General features: G+C 40.8%; 1 protein-coding gene across 1 annotated transcript in view; it reads right to left on the bottom strand.

The window, feature by feature from the left end:
* Positions 1 to 15,476, bottom strand: part of LOC124594410 (T-box transcription factor TBX20-like) — a 494,737-nt gene extending 479,261 nt beyond the window's left edge. Inside the window, exon 1 of the mRNA XM_047132779.1 lies at positions 15,236 to 15,476. Coding sequence (XP_046988735.1) covers positions 15,236 to 15,476 — 241 coding nt within the window. The remainder of the gene's footprint in view (positions 1 to 15,235) is intronic.
* Between the last annotated feature and the right edge of the window lie 1,674 nt (positions 15,477 to 17,150).

Below are 17,150 nucleotides of genomic sequence, written 5' to 3'. Positions count from 1 at the left end.
AAGCTGTAAAGAAATTATGCGTCCCGGAGATAAATACTGTTGTTGGAAAAGTAGTAAAAAAATGCTAGAAGATGGAGGATCTGCTGAACTGTGTTGGTTATTAATTAAAAAAAATTTGTATTCATACAGCTACGTTTTTAATTTTTTCTTTGATACTTTTTGATACTTACAATTTCTCTTTCTTCTTCCTTCCAATTATTAGGCATCTTGACCTGTTACGTTCTTGTCGAGAAGTTCTGCCTTCTCATCGGTCGACCTAGCGAATTTCACCACGGGCGCGGTAGTATAGCATGGATTTTGGGATCCTCTAGAAGTTCATTCGTTGTAGATATTTTCTCCAGTTGTTTTGATGGTTCTGTATATAGCGTGTGATGGGTTTCATTGTAAGTTCCTTTAACACATCTTCATTTCTCTTGCGATCCCAGTTTTTCGTAACCAGGTGTTCGTCTCAAGAATTTCGTCTTACAGGCTGTTAGTCTTTTCGCGTATTTTGCCTTTATTGCCCAGGCTTCACTGGCTTAGCTCATCAGAAGCCTTGCCAAGATCTTGTAGACTTATCTTGGTATTATGTACTAGGGAAGGTTTCGTTGCATTATTAATTCCTTCAATTGTTTCGATGTACCTGATGGCTTTTTAGCTAGAACTGTTTTTCTCCACGGTTTTTTATAGCCTAAATATGTGAATGTGTTCACTTCTTCCAGAATTTCAATCTGAAAACAGTTCTCACTTTGTACTGGGTATTTTCTGCACAAGGCCACAGTCTTTGCTTTTTCGGTACTGATGTCCATGCTGTATTCCTCGTATGTGATCTGTAAATTGTGTACAGAACGCTGCAGACCATCCTCCGAAGAAGCTACAAGATCTAAACATCTGCAAAAATTTAAACATATAGCTTTGTTTTTCTGTTGATTTGAATGGAACAGTATGGGGCTTATATCCACTCTTGGATGATTTTGATTTTATTGATATAAATAATAACAAGAATGTTGAAAGGCAACGTCCCTGATGTTCCCCAACATGGATTCTTCCCCATTATGATAATTTGTTCCCCTCCTTCTTCACACAGATTAAAGCTGTTCCGCCCGTACAATTTCATAGTACAAATTTCGTAATAATTCCGGTAGATTTGTTAAGTTTCTCCATCGTACGACTCAGAAGTGTAGTTAATATTGCGTTCATGTGTAGACCGTTGATCTTCTGGTTTGATTTCCTTCCACTCACTGTTACCCATTGTGATTCACATGTTGTCCTCTGCACCGCCCGAGCTCTCTAACGTAGTCTTTTACTACCTTAGGCAAGCTCTGTAAGTAGATGCTCGTTTCGTCAGTCAAGAAAATAGTGACATAACATTCAAAGTTAATTATTTCACTCTCAAATAGGAACATGTAAAAATAAATTATCGTGTCGAAAACATAGATACTTTCACTGGAAACTGGAATTCACCAACAAACTGCGAAAAAATTAAAACCGGCGTAACTATGTGTTTTTGTGTGTGTGTGTGTGTGTGTGTGTGTGTGTGTGTGTGTGTGTGTGTGTGTGTCAGTAGCCCGTAGTACTGGAATATAATATAGATCACGCAATGCTAACGTAACTCAGTATATGACGTACATGTGCTTGCTTGCGTTTAACAAAGAAAGATGGATTTCACAGAAGTGCAACACTGCACTTACATTTTCTGTTTTAAAATTTCAAGGACCAATCAAATATTACACAAAATCGAAAAAATCGTACTTCATTGATCTCATCATCAACTCGAATTGGAGGCAGCACTTCAGGTGCGACTACCCTCAAGTTAGTTATTGACTACTTCAATCAGCTGTTGCCTCAGCATAATGCTTTCAACTCTCTATTTTTTAAAGTTTTAATCTAAACATAATGATGCTTTATTTGGTTAGGTGGAACGATAATTGAAATCCAGGTTAATTATATCTGAGCGCAGATAAGTGCCAGAAGATGGACGAGGTTGGAAGCTCGTGAAATCTTGCTACCGCTGCGAATTAATGAGAGAGTTATTACTTATATTCCGCTGCACCACTGTTAGCCGTGGCCAGGAAGGGCGCTTGTTCTCCCACTAAGTACTCCTACGATTAAGTGACGGAACATCAGGACGCTAATGATATAGCCCCACTTCCACCTCATCCGATAAAAATATTTAAGTCTTCACTCTATTCCCACCCATTCAGACTGGAAGGTACAGTTATAGCATGAACTGCCAAACCTAACATATTGGACACATCTTCATGTCGATTTTGAATTTTCATACATTCTCAAAGACACTTCACGGCGTTTCTTTAGTTACCAAAGCTCTTGTGCCTTCCTCAACCCGAATCAGAAATTCATCAATATTTGTCTGCAAACATCAATCTCAGTCACCTTTTCCCCGTAATCCTCTCACTCAGTTTCCTTTGCTCCTTTCGCTTCTGATTGCAAATTCCATCTTCTCACCTTGCATCTTCTCATCTTCCATCATCTCATCTTTTCCTTCATCTTGGACACATTTCTTGTTTCTCTCGACTTGCTTTTGCTGCTATTATCTGCTAGTGTCATTTCCTGCTCACTGTCTTTCTTACTTTCTACAGTCGTTATCAATGTTGAAACAATTTACTCCCATAATCGGTTTGTACTTCAAAGTCTGCCCTGAGTTTTCGTTCATTTGGTTTGTACTGCAATGCTTGCCACCAAAGTTGTGTCTCTTCTACAATTTTCGATGTAATCTCTTGTCACTCTTGTTGGCCCTTTCCGTTGTTTCATTCAACCTGACAATAACTGCGAACAGTCGTAAATTTTGCCGCGCGGGATTAGCCGACCGGTCTAGGGCGCTGCAGTCATGGACTGTGCGGCTGGTCCCGGCGGAGGTTCGAGTCCTCCCTCGGGCATAGGTGTGTGTGTGTTTGCCCGTAGGATAATTTAGCTTAAGTAGTGCGTAAGCTTAGGGACTGATGACCTTAGCAGTTAAGTCCCGTAAGATCTCACACACACTTGAACATTTTTTTTCTTAAATTTCTGTCTTATTAATGTTGGATTTTGTTTACCGAACACGCGCAACTGAGCTGCATGGTCAGATTGAAAATACCCTCTTCAGTCCTAAGTTTATTTTATTATTCACACGGCTGGTTTCGGGAAAATTGTATTCCCATCTTCACTACACCGTCACGCCCGTCTATTATGAAGTGCAGTCTGTAGTTCACGGCATGCGACCATGTCGCAGCTGACTATCAAATTTGTACGCCTGAAGATGGGAATGTAATTTTCTGGGAGCCCGTTTTGCGAATAATTAAATAAACACACAATTGAAGCGGGTATTTTCAACTTAAGCCTCTTATTTAGTTATTTTATTCATAAATTCGTAGACTCATCTGTTCTGTGTTTTATTTTGTTGTAGATTGACTATATTCATAACTGATCTCAGTTTCCGTTTTCCAACTATCGAATGTTGCAGGTGCATTAACAATAACAACATTTTCAAACATTATTTGACGGTGAAGGGTGGGGTCTATTTAGGCATGTTTTTGCCGTTTAGATTTCTAATACGTAGGTATTATTCAATTTAATATTCGATTGCTGTTTACTATCCCTATTGTTATTGCCTTGCTGCAGTTTATCAATATAAACCGCAAGTGGTCTATTATGAAGAGTTTACTATCGAAATAGCCGGCCGCGGTGGTCTAGCGGTTCTAGGCGCGCAGTCCGGAACCGCGCGACTGCTACGGTCGCAGGTTCGAATCCTGCCTCGGGCTTGAATGTGTGTGATGTCCTTAGGTTAGTTATGTTTAAGTAGTTCTAAGTTCTAGGGGACTGATGACCACAGTAGTTAAGTCCCATAGTGCTCAGAGCCATTTTTTTTACTATCGAAATAATCATCGAGAGATGAAATTCAGACACCAACACGTGCAGTGCGTGCCAAATGGACGGTGGAATTTATTCAGAGCGAATTTTCCTAAGATACTGGTGAATGTATATCTGTGGCGCATTTGCGTTTTACAGTTCAATAAACTAGGATCTTTTTAATACCATATTCTAATGTCGCAGGCTGGGACAAACAAATTTATGACGTTCTTTCCTAACCTGAACACAAATTCATCCACCTAGACATACACAATACACATACACTGAACAGTCTGCAGTAACATGTCCAAATAATAGCGGTCATTATGTGGTTCACCTTTCACTCCCTCCTACTGCCGTGTGTATAAAGCCAACCTGAAATTCCTACATAAACTTAATGGTGCACGTGAGGCGGCTGGGTGAAATAAAGGGAATGATCTGGGACTCGTACATGTAATCTACTTGATTTTGACAGTTTTCTTGGTAAAATAGCTTTCCCATTGAATGTCAGTGTCAGAACCTGCTGCGTGCTAACTGACAGGTCACACTACCACTCTTCTTTAGTGTTATCATTAAAGCTCCACAGGCTTACAGATGATGCAGCCGTTTTAAGGCGCCAGTACGTAGAGCAGGGGCTATTATGGAACTAAACCGAAAGTATTTTAGTACTGAGACAGCTACAAAAATCCCCTAACGTAAAAATGAAACGCTGGGCATTTGATGAAAATAGGAACCTGAAAATCAAATGATAGGATTTTTTAAATTGTGAATCCTACATCCTCACGTGTCACGTCTGAGTGAGTTTAAGGAATAATTCAAAGCAAAGAAAATTTAATTGAAGACGGTGGTAAAAATAGGCACACATCTTTCCTCCAAGGTAATATTTTTCGAGGTTACAAAACCAACTCTTTTATGGATGCTGTAGTACACAGACGAATGGCACCCTTTCTCACTTGTAATTTACCTCGCAATTAACACCGTGGTAAGTCCTATCCAGAATATAGTTTCGGGACTGGTAAGGTACACGGGTGAAAAGACAAAGTGGCACGCCATTTCTATCGGAGAATGGCATGAGCAGGGCATTGCAAGTCAATCAAGTGACAAAATTTGTTCATAATGTTTTTAATACGAAACATTTACAACTCTAAACGCTTTGTATATCTCTCCCGATGTTTTGATAAAACGTTCTTCCTTTCTGATGCTTTGTTCCATTACCGGTGGCTTATCATTGTTTCGAGATTAGCTTATTTTTAATAGATACAGAAAAGAGGTAACAGCTGACACGAACAGAGACATGCGGCTTCAGAGGAAAAATATTACTTTGCAGACATCACGGAAAGGGAGACGGAAGTGCGCCATTAGAAATGTATGGCTGTAACGTCCATCACCAAGTTTAGCGTGACTGAGGGACGGGTTGCGCCTTATTACCAGCCGGTTCATGCATTATTGACCCTTGTCGACCACTGCTCCGAGAACAATTTTTTTGACGCTTTAACACGCGGCTATTCAGCTCTGATGTAACTCCCCCACTGATAATTCATCTAAATGTACATTCAGAAATGATTCAGCTGAGGTTTCTCGTCTGAGGCAGTTGTTCTGTAGAAACCTTTTTCTTTAAATTGTTGACCTGCGTACACATAACCAGTAGTTACTGGCAGACAACTGCAATGCAACCACTTACCGACGGATTGCCGTTTTATGAATAACGCGTACTGGAGTCTTCTCTGTTTACAGAAGTTAGCAGCGCAGTCTTGTTTGTTTGTATCAGTTTTGGCAACTACATTCTGTCAGCTTCCAAGGACAGTAATATGTTATTTTATTACGAATAAAGGAAAGGTTACCTAATCCTATTAATAAGAGTTACGTAAGTTTGCAGATTCCTTGCAGCGAACTTTTCAAGTGAGTTCATGTTTTTTCTCCTAACTTACTTTCTTGCTGAGCAGTCAGTTTTCTACCTACACCCACTAAATATTAAGTCAAAAATTGAAGCAGGCAATACTAAAATGACTTAATTCGATAAAAACTTGGCCACTAACAGCGGAACGCGTTCTGAATCTAAAAGAAGCAACATGACACCGATTGTCCATTAATAATTAATTGCTGTTCTTCTGTTTCACGTCGAGTTAAATGGTTCCAGCATGAAAGGCTGACAAAAAAGGAGAATTAGTTCTATCCTTTATTATACACGAAACGGGCTAGTGCGCGAGAACGAATATAGAACTCAGTAGCATTTGTTGCCAAGCCATAAGTGCTTTGTCTGATCGGTTACTTCTTTCGCTTCGACTCTACGCCTTTCTTCTCTGAGCACGCTGTACTCCAATATTCGTTGCAACCTACACAGTACGTAATAGTATTCTTCTTCCTTAACGTAATGCATTGTTTCTGCTGTTACGGAATTGCTTATTCCTGCCTGCCAGAAGATATGCCCGCTGGATTTTTAACAACCTTCCACAACATTGCGCCTTATACAATGCCCGTTTTGAGATCTTTCCATGTTTCCCTTACTTATAGCAGAGTATCCGCGGAGCATATATCGGTGTATATCGGTGTTATGTTAATAGAAAGCTCTCGGGTTTACAATTACGACATCAAATTCACCACTGTCGTATTTCGATGAAGTGTCGACCTACTACAGAACGAGGCAGATCCTACCCAGAAACTTTAGTAAAAGATGATGAGTATTAGTGTCACTAACAAATCGTACTTTTTAAAGTACTCACACAACTGGTAACCCGAGAGCTTTACAAGGCCTGTTACAGGCCACAGTTACAAGATCATCAGAAAAACTCAAAGGTTTCATTTCTTCTCGATGAACTTCAAATCCCTTTCCAAATTTCTCGTTATTTGTTTTACTGCTGGCTCAATTCATGGATTGATTAAAATCGCATCTAGGATAGGCTACAACTGTGTAGCATTCCGTTTTCAGTTACTGCTTCCCTTTCATGTCATTCAGCTCTAGTAAATGCTGTCCACTTTCTGTACAAATTGTAGATAATCTTTTGCTTTAGCACAGTGTAAAAAATAGTGTAAGACTTACTGTATGTACTCTTTTCAGATACTGTTGAGCATCCCCGTCTAACATTTTTACTTAAAATTTTTGAAAGCATTCTATCAATGGAGCGTAAACAACGATCGGTATAAAATGTTAAAATTCAGTAGAACAATCTCGATCGCAGCAGATATTTATTTTAGTTGTCAACCGGTTTCGGTCTGTAATTTAGATCGTCTTCAGGCCGTAAGCACCATAATGGCAGCTGGTAGCGGTGGACGGACCAATATTCAATAAAAATTACCAATATTTTACCCTAAGTAGCTTTGCTATCTCTGCACTTCAGTCTCTCGTATTCCAGCATCTTAAAAGGATTAAACCAATTTTAAATAGTATAGAAATAATACACGAAGTGTCTTGTCTTCTGTATAAAATGTGTTAAGAAAGTCTTCTTCAACATCGGGTTTTCTCTTGCATCACTAAACGCGTTTTCAGAGCTTGTTCTCTTGTTTCCTTACTCTTCCTGAAGTTATAGCGAACTTTGTACAACTTAGCTCTCGTAAATTATCCGACAGATTAACAAGCGTTAAAATCTAGCAGCCTTACTAAAGACTTACGAAAAGAAATTGTCCCATCGTACAGTTGTTCATGTGGGCAGTGTGTAGCGACAGCAGGTCTAGGTGGAGCAGAACACGCACTGTTGGCCATTGGCAGAATGTCTCATGTTAGTTCTGAAGGCAGCTACGGATGCCTGACTTGCATTTTGTCTGCTGCCTGCGTTTTCGGAGTCCAGTGCAAAACGCGAACAACGTGCAAAACCACTCCGCGAACCATTCGCTACTTTACCGCTGTCCTTAGTTATATGGGCTAGCAAAAAAATCCTCCCAATAAAACACTATTGCTTTTATTTTCTCATGAATTTCTTTGGTACTGTGCAGATCACATTCTCGCGTGCGAAAGCGCTGAGAGTAGCTTTGAGTGTGAAGTCTTCTGCGAATAATATTCAGGAAAGAGTGCTAATTTTGTTGTGCTTATCCTTTGCATCTAAAGCTTACAACGTAGCACCAGAATATATTAATAGAAAGTTGCTCTCTTAAAAGCAGTAAGTTACAGTTTCCTTTTCAAAGAACTTCGCATCGTTTGCCTACACGTGGTCAATTAGAGGTATTCCAGGCAGCAAATGTTGCAGTAAATAATTGCGCCATAAAACACACCAAGAAGCACGAACGTTTATTGGGAACGCCGTCCGTGTATTGGTCCTATTACGCGAATAGGAACTGTTTTTTACTTTTTTATCACAGCTTCTACCATACAATATAAAACTTACATGAAGAACGTAAGAATATATTCCGTAAAGCGTCAGTTGTGCTTTTTTTTCTAAGTCAGTTATTCGGCTGAAACTTCCGGTGTGGCATATCTTTATGATTTTGCTGCTTTCCCGCTTCTTTGTTATTCTATGTTGTTTAATTCTAATTAAGACGTACAATTAACTAATTCGAAAGCTTGATACGGAGCATAAATAGAACCCCAAGAAATACCATAAAATAAAAGAACCCGAGAGCAGCTTAGCGGTATATGGAGACGAATTCTGAGACTGGAGTGGAAGACGTAATTATTATAATTATGACTGTAATGAAGATGTAAAGGGATGGGAAGAGCATGTGGGGCAGATGGAGGATGGACTGGGGACATTCTTTCTTGGATTTCAAGAGATAAGAAAACGCCGAGAAGATTATGTGAAAGAAGGTGAGCAGAGAAATTACAGCAGCCGCATGGATAGCAGAAGACAGGATGGTGCTGATGAGACACTACAGTGAAACCGTACACATGCAGCTTAAAATGTTACAAAATTAGATTTTCACAAGAAACTGCAGTGGACACTTAAAGAAAACATCCGGGAGATTGCGTGTAGTTCGACAACAGAATTACATGCAGTCTCATACCGATTAGTCTACAGTAAATCTGAGCACAATCTTTTTTTTCTTTTTTTTTTCTTTTTACTGCTTAAGTGAAATGTTATCTACAAATTGTACAGAAACAAGGCAGCAGTTACTACAGTCGAATGGCATGAAAGGGAAGCTTTAGTTGAAACCGGAATGCTGCATAGTTGTAGCCTATCCTCGATGTTATTCAATCTGTGTATCGAGCCAGCGGTAAAACAAACTAACCAGAAATTTCGAAAAGGATTTGTAGTCGAGAAGAAATAAAACCTTTGAGTTTTGCTGATGATTTTGTAGCTCTGGCAGAGGCAGCAAAGCACTTGAAGGATCTTTTGAACGGAATGTGTACTCTTGAAAATAAATCATAAGATGAACATTAATAAAAGTGACAGAGTGAAATTTATTTAAATTAGTTCCAGTGTGGGTTGTAATTATCGTATGACAGCGAAACTTGGTAGACATTCTAATGCGTTAATGCGGAACTGATTTACACTGCAAAAAAATTACTTCCAATTTTGACCACCAGGTGCAAATCTGGTGCTGTGAATGTAACAATGACGTATAAAAATGGCTCTGAGCACTATGGGACTTAACTACTGAGGTTATCAGTCCCCTAGAACTTAGAACTACTTAAACCTAACTAACTTAAGGACATCACACACATCCATGCCGGAGGCAGGATTCGAACCTGCGACCGTAGCGGTCGCGCGGTTCAAGACTGTAGCGCCTAGAACCGCTCGACCACTCCGGCCGGCAATGACGTATAGAAATGTTTCCATTGTGATGGATTATTAACTGAAGAGTGGAGAAAAGGTTTAACGAGTGTGAAATGTATAATATCGATGTTACTTTTAACCGCCGCTTACACAAGTTTGTTCACTATGACCACCGGAGACGTCGGCGAGATGCTGTACAGCGCCAGATGTGCACCTGGTGGCCAAAAATGGAACTAATGTTTTGTAACGTAAATCGGTTCTGCATTAACGCATCAGCATATGTACTAAGTTTCGCTGCCATACGATAATTACAGTTCACATTGGACCTCTGTGAGTAAATAGGTTCAAATGAGTGTGATGCAGTTGTTAATCCAGAGATGAAGAGGCTTGGACGGGATGGACTAAGCGAAAAACAGCATGGAACTAGTGTTCAGACTGAAGTTGTGAAGAGGGATAAAGTAAGTAATCTCGTCTGGAATGCCGCTGCTACTTTTCACCAAACATTACCTCTGTTACTTGTAATCAAGGAAAAGCTTTGTCGAGAATGTGCACTGAAACGAGGAAAAAAAAACACGAATTTAAATCCTTTTTTCATTATATTTCAGTGTTGCAGGAATGAGTTATTTTACAGCATTAACACACGTTATCGTGTAATTGCGAAAACTGAGTAGAATTTAAACAACGCAAACATCAGTTAACAGTCCGTGACAGTAAAACTTTCTTTACAGTTGCAACAGCTAGTCACAAGTGTGAATAGAGATTTAATTGACACCGTGACGTCTGTGGCTTCAGTCATATAATGAGAATGTAAAGAAATGCTCTTAAAAATGTGACAAAAATCGCGATGTAATGAGAAAGTAGCGCGGTGGAAGGCATCACTCTACACAATTTTATTGCAAGAGCGATTTGACTCTTCTGTCCCATATGCATGTCTTTAGTTAGTGCAGCATGTCATTGTGGAATAATTAAATTAAAATTATTAAATGAAAATTCTGTCACTGTATGTTAAGTTACACATTTATGCGGGGGCAGAAATCGTTATTTCTAAGAATCGTCAGCTGCGCACGGTCTATACACTGTTATACTATTATTATTGTTATTATTATTACTGTTAAAGACACAGGCGCAGATTAACCTTCTACGACGTATGAGTGAATGACCGATGCCGCAAGTGCAAACGAACTTGCTCTGCTGGTTGCTTACCACCCGCCCGCATATTGCTTTCGTGAACTCGGCGCCGACCTGTAATTACGTCGTCAGAAATGTTTTTCTGGCCCTTCATTCAGCTAACCCTGAGAGCAGCTTGTCCGCTAAGAGCTCTCACAAGTAACTTGCCTATTTCCAACGGATCAACGGTTGTAATTGTGCTTTATAGGCGAAAAGTATATTCACCAAATCAATATTCTAACTCGGTACGTTTCGTAGATTGATTGTCATTTTCGTGACACGCGGAACGACTTCGTATGTAGTGCTCGATTTCAAAGCAGTCTGGTACAAATCCAGCAGTAAAAAGTTATCTGCTTCATTTCTTCACTGTGGCAGTTAGACTTACGATTTCTGCCTCTCCCCCGGCCCCCTCCCTCCGTTTCCTACCTCCCACGCCCCAAACTTACACACAAAAAATTAAAAATACGGGAATTTTAGGTGAGTACTTTATATATTGTGAGCATGGTGGCTATGAACAGAAAGTCGTTGTTAAGAGGCTGAAACATCAACAGTTGACTATTTACAGTGTTTCTTGGGTGTAAAAATTGTTTACATAATTCATTCCAACAGACAAACATTTATGAACTGTTTAGCATAACAAACCACAATTACGTATCGCCAGCACTAGACGTTCTCGTAATGCTATTTTGAACAAACATGTCTAGTTCCTATACAATGTTGTAGAAAATTTTTCCCAACACTGATATTCTCAACATTCTAACATTCCACACAAGATTATCATCATTCAACCAGAGTTGAAGCTTCCCCTACACGTGAAATCTAATAGTAAAGAAAACAATAATAGGCATTTTTAAACAGAATTCTTTCCAGGAGAACACTCAGTTATAACGGAGGAAAACTCAGACAAGTTTCATTAAGTTTACATCGGGGACATCTGATCTACAGATCAGCTCCTTCCTTTTCGGATATTTAGATGACTATCACTCTTGAAAACCTCGAACTGTCGACAAAAGAAGGATCACAATTCATGAAAAGCATGTATAACCTAGCGAAGCGCTTCTAAATTTGTGAGTAGAAGTTACATTTACGTCGGTGATGATCTAATTATAGCGAAGTGGAAACAAGAAGACAATAAATTTGAATTTGGAACTAAACAATTCACTAGTTTCAACGACAAGGCAGGTAATGAGCACACAGCAACATTTTGTCTAACATGAACAGTTGACGGAAAAGAAGCCGGAGATATCTGGCGATTCCTTGCGGTGCATTATTTTAAAACGACACATCGTGAAACTACGCGGAATATTAGTGCCCCATCGTCTAGATTTTAACAGTTGTAATCGAAAGCGAGGGAAATGAACATAACAGCGTTCACCGTGTTATTAAGCAAAACTCGATGTGTCATTACCGAGCACCTTGCTAGAAAACAGAATAGGCCCTAAGTGTCACAATAAATTACTCGTAACAGTGTGGAAGTGATTCAAGTTTAAAAATAATTATCGTTTGTCATTCTGTAGAGGTAAATTCTCAGTACCTTAGTATTCGCATAATTTGGCTGGCAACGCAACGATTAACACCGAGTAGGCCTAAAACAGACGTCACGGGAGATATCGCAAAGCCATTTAAATGGTAAGAAAGGTGCGTACACGAACGAGAGTTAAGGAAACCAGATAATCGCGCAAATGAGGTGTCAATATAGTCATTAATTATGATTGAGGGGGCACTGCATCATGAGTCACCTCATTTTAATGGAAAACGAAGCAATTTAGGTATTTTCCGGTCGGAATAGTATTATATTCAAATTAGTAAGAGTTTCGTCTCTCTCCCTCAGGCATTAGCTTACGTTGCAGAGTATTTGGTTGAATCACGCATGTGATTAATCCAACACAGAGTACGAGTAAAAGAGTTGAAACAAAAACGGTTAATTTAAGTGTCACAAAAACTGTTTTGTTGGTCCTTTTTGCGCATCTACCAACATACATTGTCGAAGAGAACTCAACAGAAAGTTCTGTATAGGGAGTACCTATGTAATCTGTACTAGTGACGTCAATATATTTCAGGTATTTAATAACTTTGAAAATTTTGTTCAGTAAAGACTTTTTCGAGTTCAGACAACGTCTCATTACCTTACATTTTCTCAGTTGTCAGTTGGTAGTATTACCATTTTCAAAACCAAAATAATGAGAAATCACATTCAGAAAATAATGTGTGGATTGGTAGAGAAGGGTCTCGGAACTTTGCTTGTAATGTGAAGTTTTACCGTTACCGCTTTCTTTCGGCACCCTTGCTCACCCCTAACCACTCTCCCTACAACTGGCGCCATGTAAAACATTCTAAAGAATACAAACAGGGGGACGCAGGAAAAAGTGCTGTTTGGGTGTCGAGCAAGTGGGCGGGTGGGACGACAGGGCAATCGAACAGGTCTACAGTGCTCTCTTCAGAACAATCGAAACACAAAGCAGCACTGATGGAAATTAGTGACACCCAGGTGCAGCCAGACGATGAAAATGTAGGCCTCCTTTACGGTCAGTACAGAAGCATTTGGACTGGCTAACACATTCTCCGGGTTTCTTCCGTAAAAGACTCACCATGTATGCAATTATCTTCTCATTACCTACATTTTCATACTGCACAAACAGTATTAATGACGGCTCTATCCTAGGATTTTAAAGTAAAAGAGAAATAAGTTTGAAACAGCGAATAGTTCAGTTAAAGAGCACGCTAGAATCGATACAAGGCGGTTAAAAGTTTACTGGCAGCATTGGGATCGTTTGAGTTACGCTAAAGAGCCAAAACTCATCAAGAGACGGAGGGATGTCTCTCGAACAAGTCATGACAGACAAGTACAAACGTCGGTGCCAGGAATTTAGCGGAATTTGATATTCATTTTCATCTGAGTAGGCTATAGGTTGTAGCCCGCGCCTATGAAGCTTGGAAAATTTACTGTTTACGTCAACGTATTTCGAAATTTTATTATACGGTTTCCTGGGTTAATTTATATATCCCCATCAGCAATTCGGTAGAGGGCTTTCCAAGTTAATAGTACTACACTGACAGTACACAACGACAGCAATCGCTGATTGATTCAGATGAATTCCAAAGCCCTCTCTCGTAGTAATAGCCTGTTTCCTAGTAACACAATATAAAACGACGTGAAGTACTGTGCAGACAATATTATTTCCAGAGTTTAATTCAACGGTGCGTTGAATTTCCTGCGACTGCCAACTCAGCACGTTGCTACTATCTGGCCGCCAATCATGTCATTGTATTTTTAATTTCGTTAGAGGCTGTTACTCACAGGTTAGCAATATTTTCGTTTATAATAAATCGTATTCAGACACAATATTTTATTGTCCTACCTTAGTCCGACTCGTTTCGCAGTTACATATTATTCGGGCGTTAAATTTGCTTCAATTTACCACTATTCAACCACGATGAGTTCGTCTTTTATATCGATGAAAAACGTTCATATTTCCATTCTGACTCCAAACAATGCAGGCTGACATGCTTATGGTCGGACAGCATAATCTGTGGCTCAACACTGCACACTCATAACCTCTCTACGCACAGCTGAACAGCACAACGAGAATTATCGGTGGTACACTTAAGATCAAGTCCCGTCGAGTGGCTGTCTCTATTGGGCACAATTCTCATCCTTGAACTCCGACGAAAAGTAGCTCTCCTCCATGACTTTTAACGCATACGAGGCAACCCGCATCAAGACGCAGTAATCCTAGAAAAAAATGAGGCTCGATCAAGAAAACCGTCCATGACAACAGCCATGGAATCCTAGAAAAAAATGAGGCTCGATCCAGAAAACCGTCCATGACAACAGCCATGGAACTGCGCATGTTTCAGTTCAAGTTCAAAGACTCATGGGACGAGACTGGACAGAGATTTGCCCTCCTCATCCTCAGAGCTTGCCCTGCATAAGAAAGAAACCCGATGCCTTTGACCAGTCTCGCAGAACATTGGCAACTTTTAACAACATACACAGCAATCATGACAGAAGCATGGACGGTCATCATAGGTGGGGTAAGGCTCCAACACTAAAATGTTATTGTGCAGCAGCCAGGGAAGCTGTTCTTCATGTAGTTACAGAATGTCCCAACAGGACTGGTCGTGGAATTTTCGACAAGTTCCTGAGGCAACGAACGTCGCAATTGATTATATTAAAAATTTAGATGTCGGTTTGTAAATTACATGTGTCACTGTTGTATTATACTTAATTCTGTGCTTAAAAACCATACGATAAGTGAATAAACAACTTGAAGTGTAAGAGAAGATGTGGAAGTTTTTCCCCTCTGTAGACCAGAAGACGAACAAATCGCGGCCAAATGAAGATGGTGAAGCAACAAAAATAGAAAAGCGAATATACTGAGACTGGAGACGAAGTATCGTCAATGAATCTATTCCTAACCATGTTGTTAGACCTTGAATGGCCAAGAATATAGCTGGTATCGCATAGATAGAAAATAACAGGGCTGTTTTCGTGAACCACCGTATCCTCCGCTGACGTTGGTAGTGATGGTCGCTGGCTGACGTTTGGGGGGAGGCAGTGGTTTCCTGCGTAGTGACGGAACCGTGGCGTGACTCACCCATAGCGGCGGGTGTAGGCGCCGGCGACGCGGCGTGGCGCGTCGGAGCGGCCAGCGACGCCGCTGCAGCCACGGCCGGGAGACGCGGTGGCGACGACGCTCCGACGTCGGGCAGCGTCGTGGCGGCCGCGGGCAGCGGCGGCGGCAGGCGCCGGGGCGCCATGATGGCTGCGATGCTGAAGTCCGTGGCTCGCGTCTTGGCTAGCACCGGGCCGTCCTCGTGCACCGTGCCCAGTAACATCGCGCGCTCGTAAACAGTCGGTGGATCACTAGCAGGAGGGCCAGCTGCCTGCCGCGCCCGTCGACACCATCGTCCAGCGGTCCGCCGACTCCAGAACGTCCGGCGCCGTCCGCTGCGCTGACCGACTGACGGGCCGCCGGGCGGGCGCAGCTGCGGGCCTCGGCCGCCAGGTGGCAGCACCGGCGCGCCGGTGGAGGGGCGTGGCCTGCGGGCGCGCGCCGGCGCCGTCGACAGCTCGGCGCGACGTGGTGGGGGAGAGCGCCTGCTTCCGGGGTGGGGGGAGAGCGAGCTCCGCAACCAGAAGGGGATCTAATTTACGTGGAGACGTTCTGTCGGTAAGAGGCGTGTCCCGCGACGGGATTGGTTGCTAGCGGGCGTGACGTCGTCCGGCCTGACTGCTACGAGGGGAGGGACGTTTGAAACAACGTCCCATGTTCTGTCAAACGAATCAACTGCTGTCGTATAGCGCTGTCAACGCCCAAAAGTGCCATTTACTGTACGTACTATGTGTGGTTGGCCGAACAGGATGTCACGCATCGTCGTCGAAAACTGTATTCGTGCGCCAAATATCTCTAACAGAGCGTCACTGGCGTTTCTGCATCCTATACACTGAAACGCAAATTGCGCGTTGACTGAAATATCTGAGATGCATGAAAACTAATTTCATCCTACAAAAATCAATAATTACTCTTTTCTCCTCTTTACAAAACGTTGACTTTTTTTCAACTGGAGCTAGTGAGTTTTAATTTTTCAAGTAATTCGAATAATATTACCATCTTGTTTAGACAACTATGACAGTAAATGCACGACGCCATGTTTCACGTAATATTTGTCTAGCGGTTTCTTTCTTTTTCGTTTTTTTTTTTTCTTTTCAAATATGTTTTAATACGAAGCAGAATCTGGCCAAGTTACTCGTAAGACTGTTTTGCATTATGAAATTCTATTAAAATATTGTTGTGAAACGGTATTAAACACTTGCATCAGAGCACGCTCGTCGTAGCCAAATATAGTAAAATAATTTATCTGGAGAATTCTACAAATTCATAAATATCAAGACGAAAGGGAATTAATTTTATAGATAGATTTCACGTAATATTTATATATAGGTTTCCTCCATTTTTTCTTTCAAATACGTTTTCACATGAATCAGAATCTGACCAAGTTATACGTAGGGCAGTTTTTTGCATTATGAAGTACTATTAAAATACTACCGTGAAATAATATTATACTCTCGTATCAGAGCACACTCGCAGAAAAATATAGTTAAATAATTTTGTCTGAAGAAGTCTACACATTTACAAATAACAAGCCCAAATAGAATTAATTTTGTATAATAACATACAGAACGGGTATCTACAAAAAGCAATACAATACATCTTTTTGAACCCAGATACATAAAAATAAATATGGCTATGAAATATTCAGCATTTTGTGCACGTCAATCCCGAATCGTCGTGGTATTAACATTAGATTCATGTATCTGAGTATCCATGTCAGAGGATGAATTGGTTATGTGGCCCATGATCCTAACTGCCACATTTTCAGTTTCGATACCTCAATTAACAATCGTTCTGCTTGTATAATTGGGGGTTGTGGGATCGTTAACTTGCACTCTTCGTTGAATTTGCTATATGTAGCCTATGCAGAACAAATTAACGTCAAGCAGAAGCAGAC

This window comes from Schistocerca americana, chromosome 2 (genome assembly GCF_021461395.2).
Source record: "Schistocerca americana isolate TAMUIC-IGC-003095 chromosome 2, iqSchAmer2.1, whole genome shotgun sequence".
Classification (NCBI taxonomy): domain Eukaryota; kingdom Metazoa; phylum Arthropoda; class Insecta; order Orthoptera; family Acrididae; genus Schistocerca; species Schistocerca americana.
Note: the sequence above shows the minus strand (reverse complement) of the source record. Positions and strands in the feature narration are given on the sequence as shown.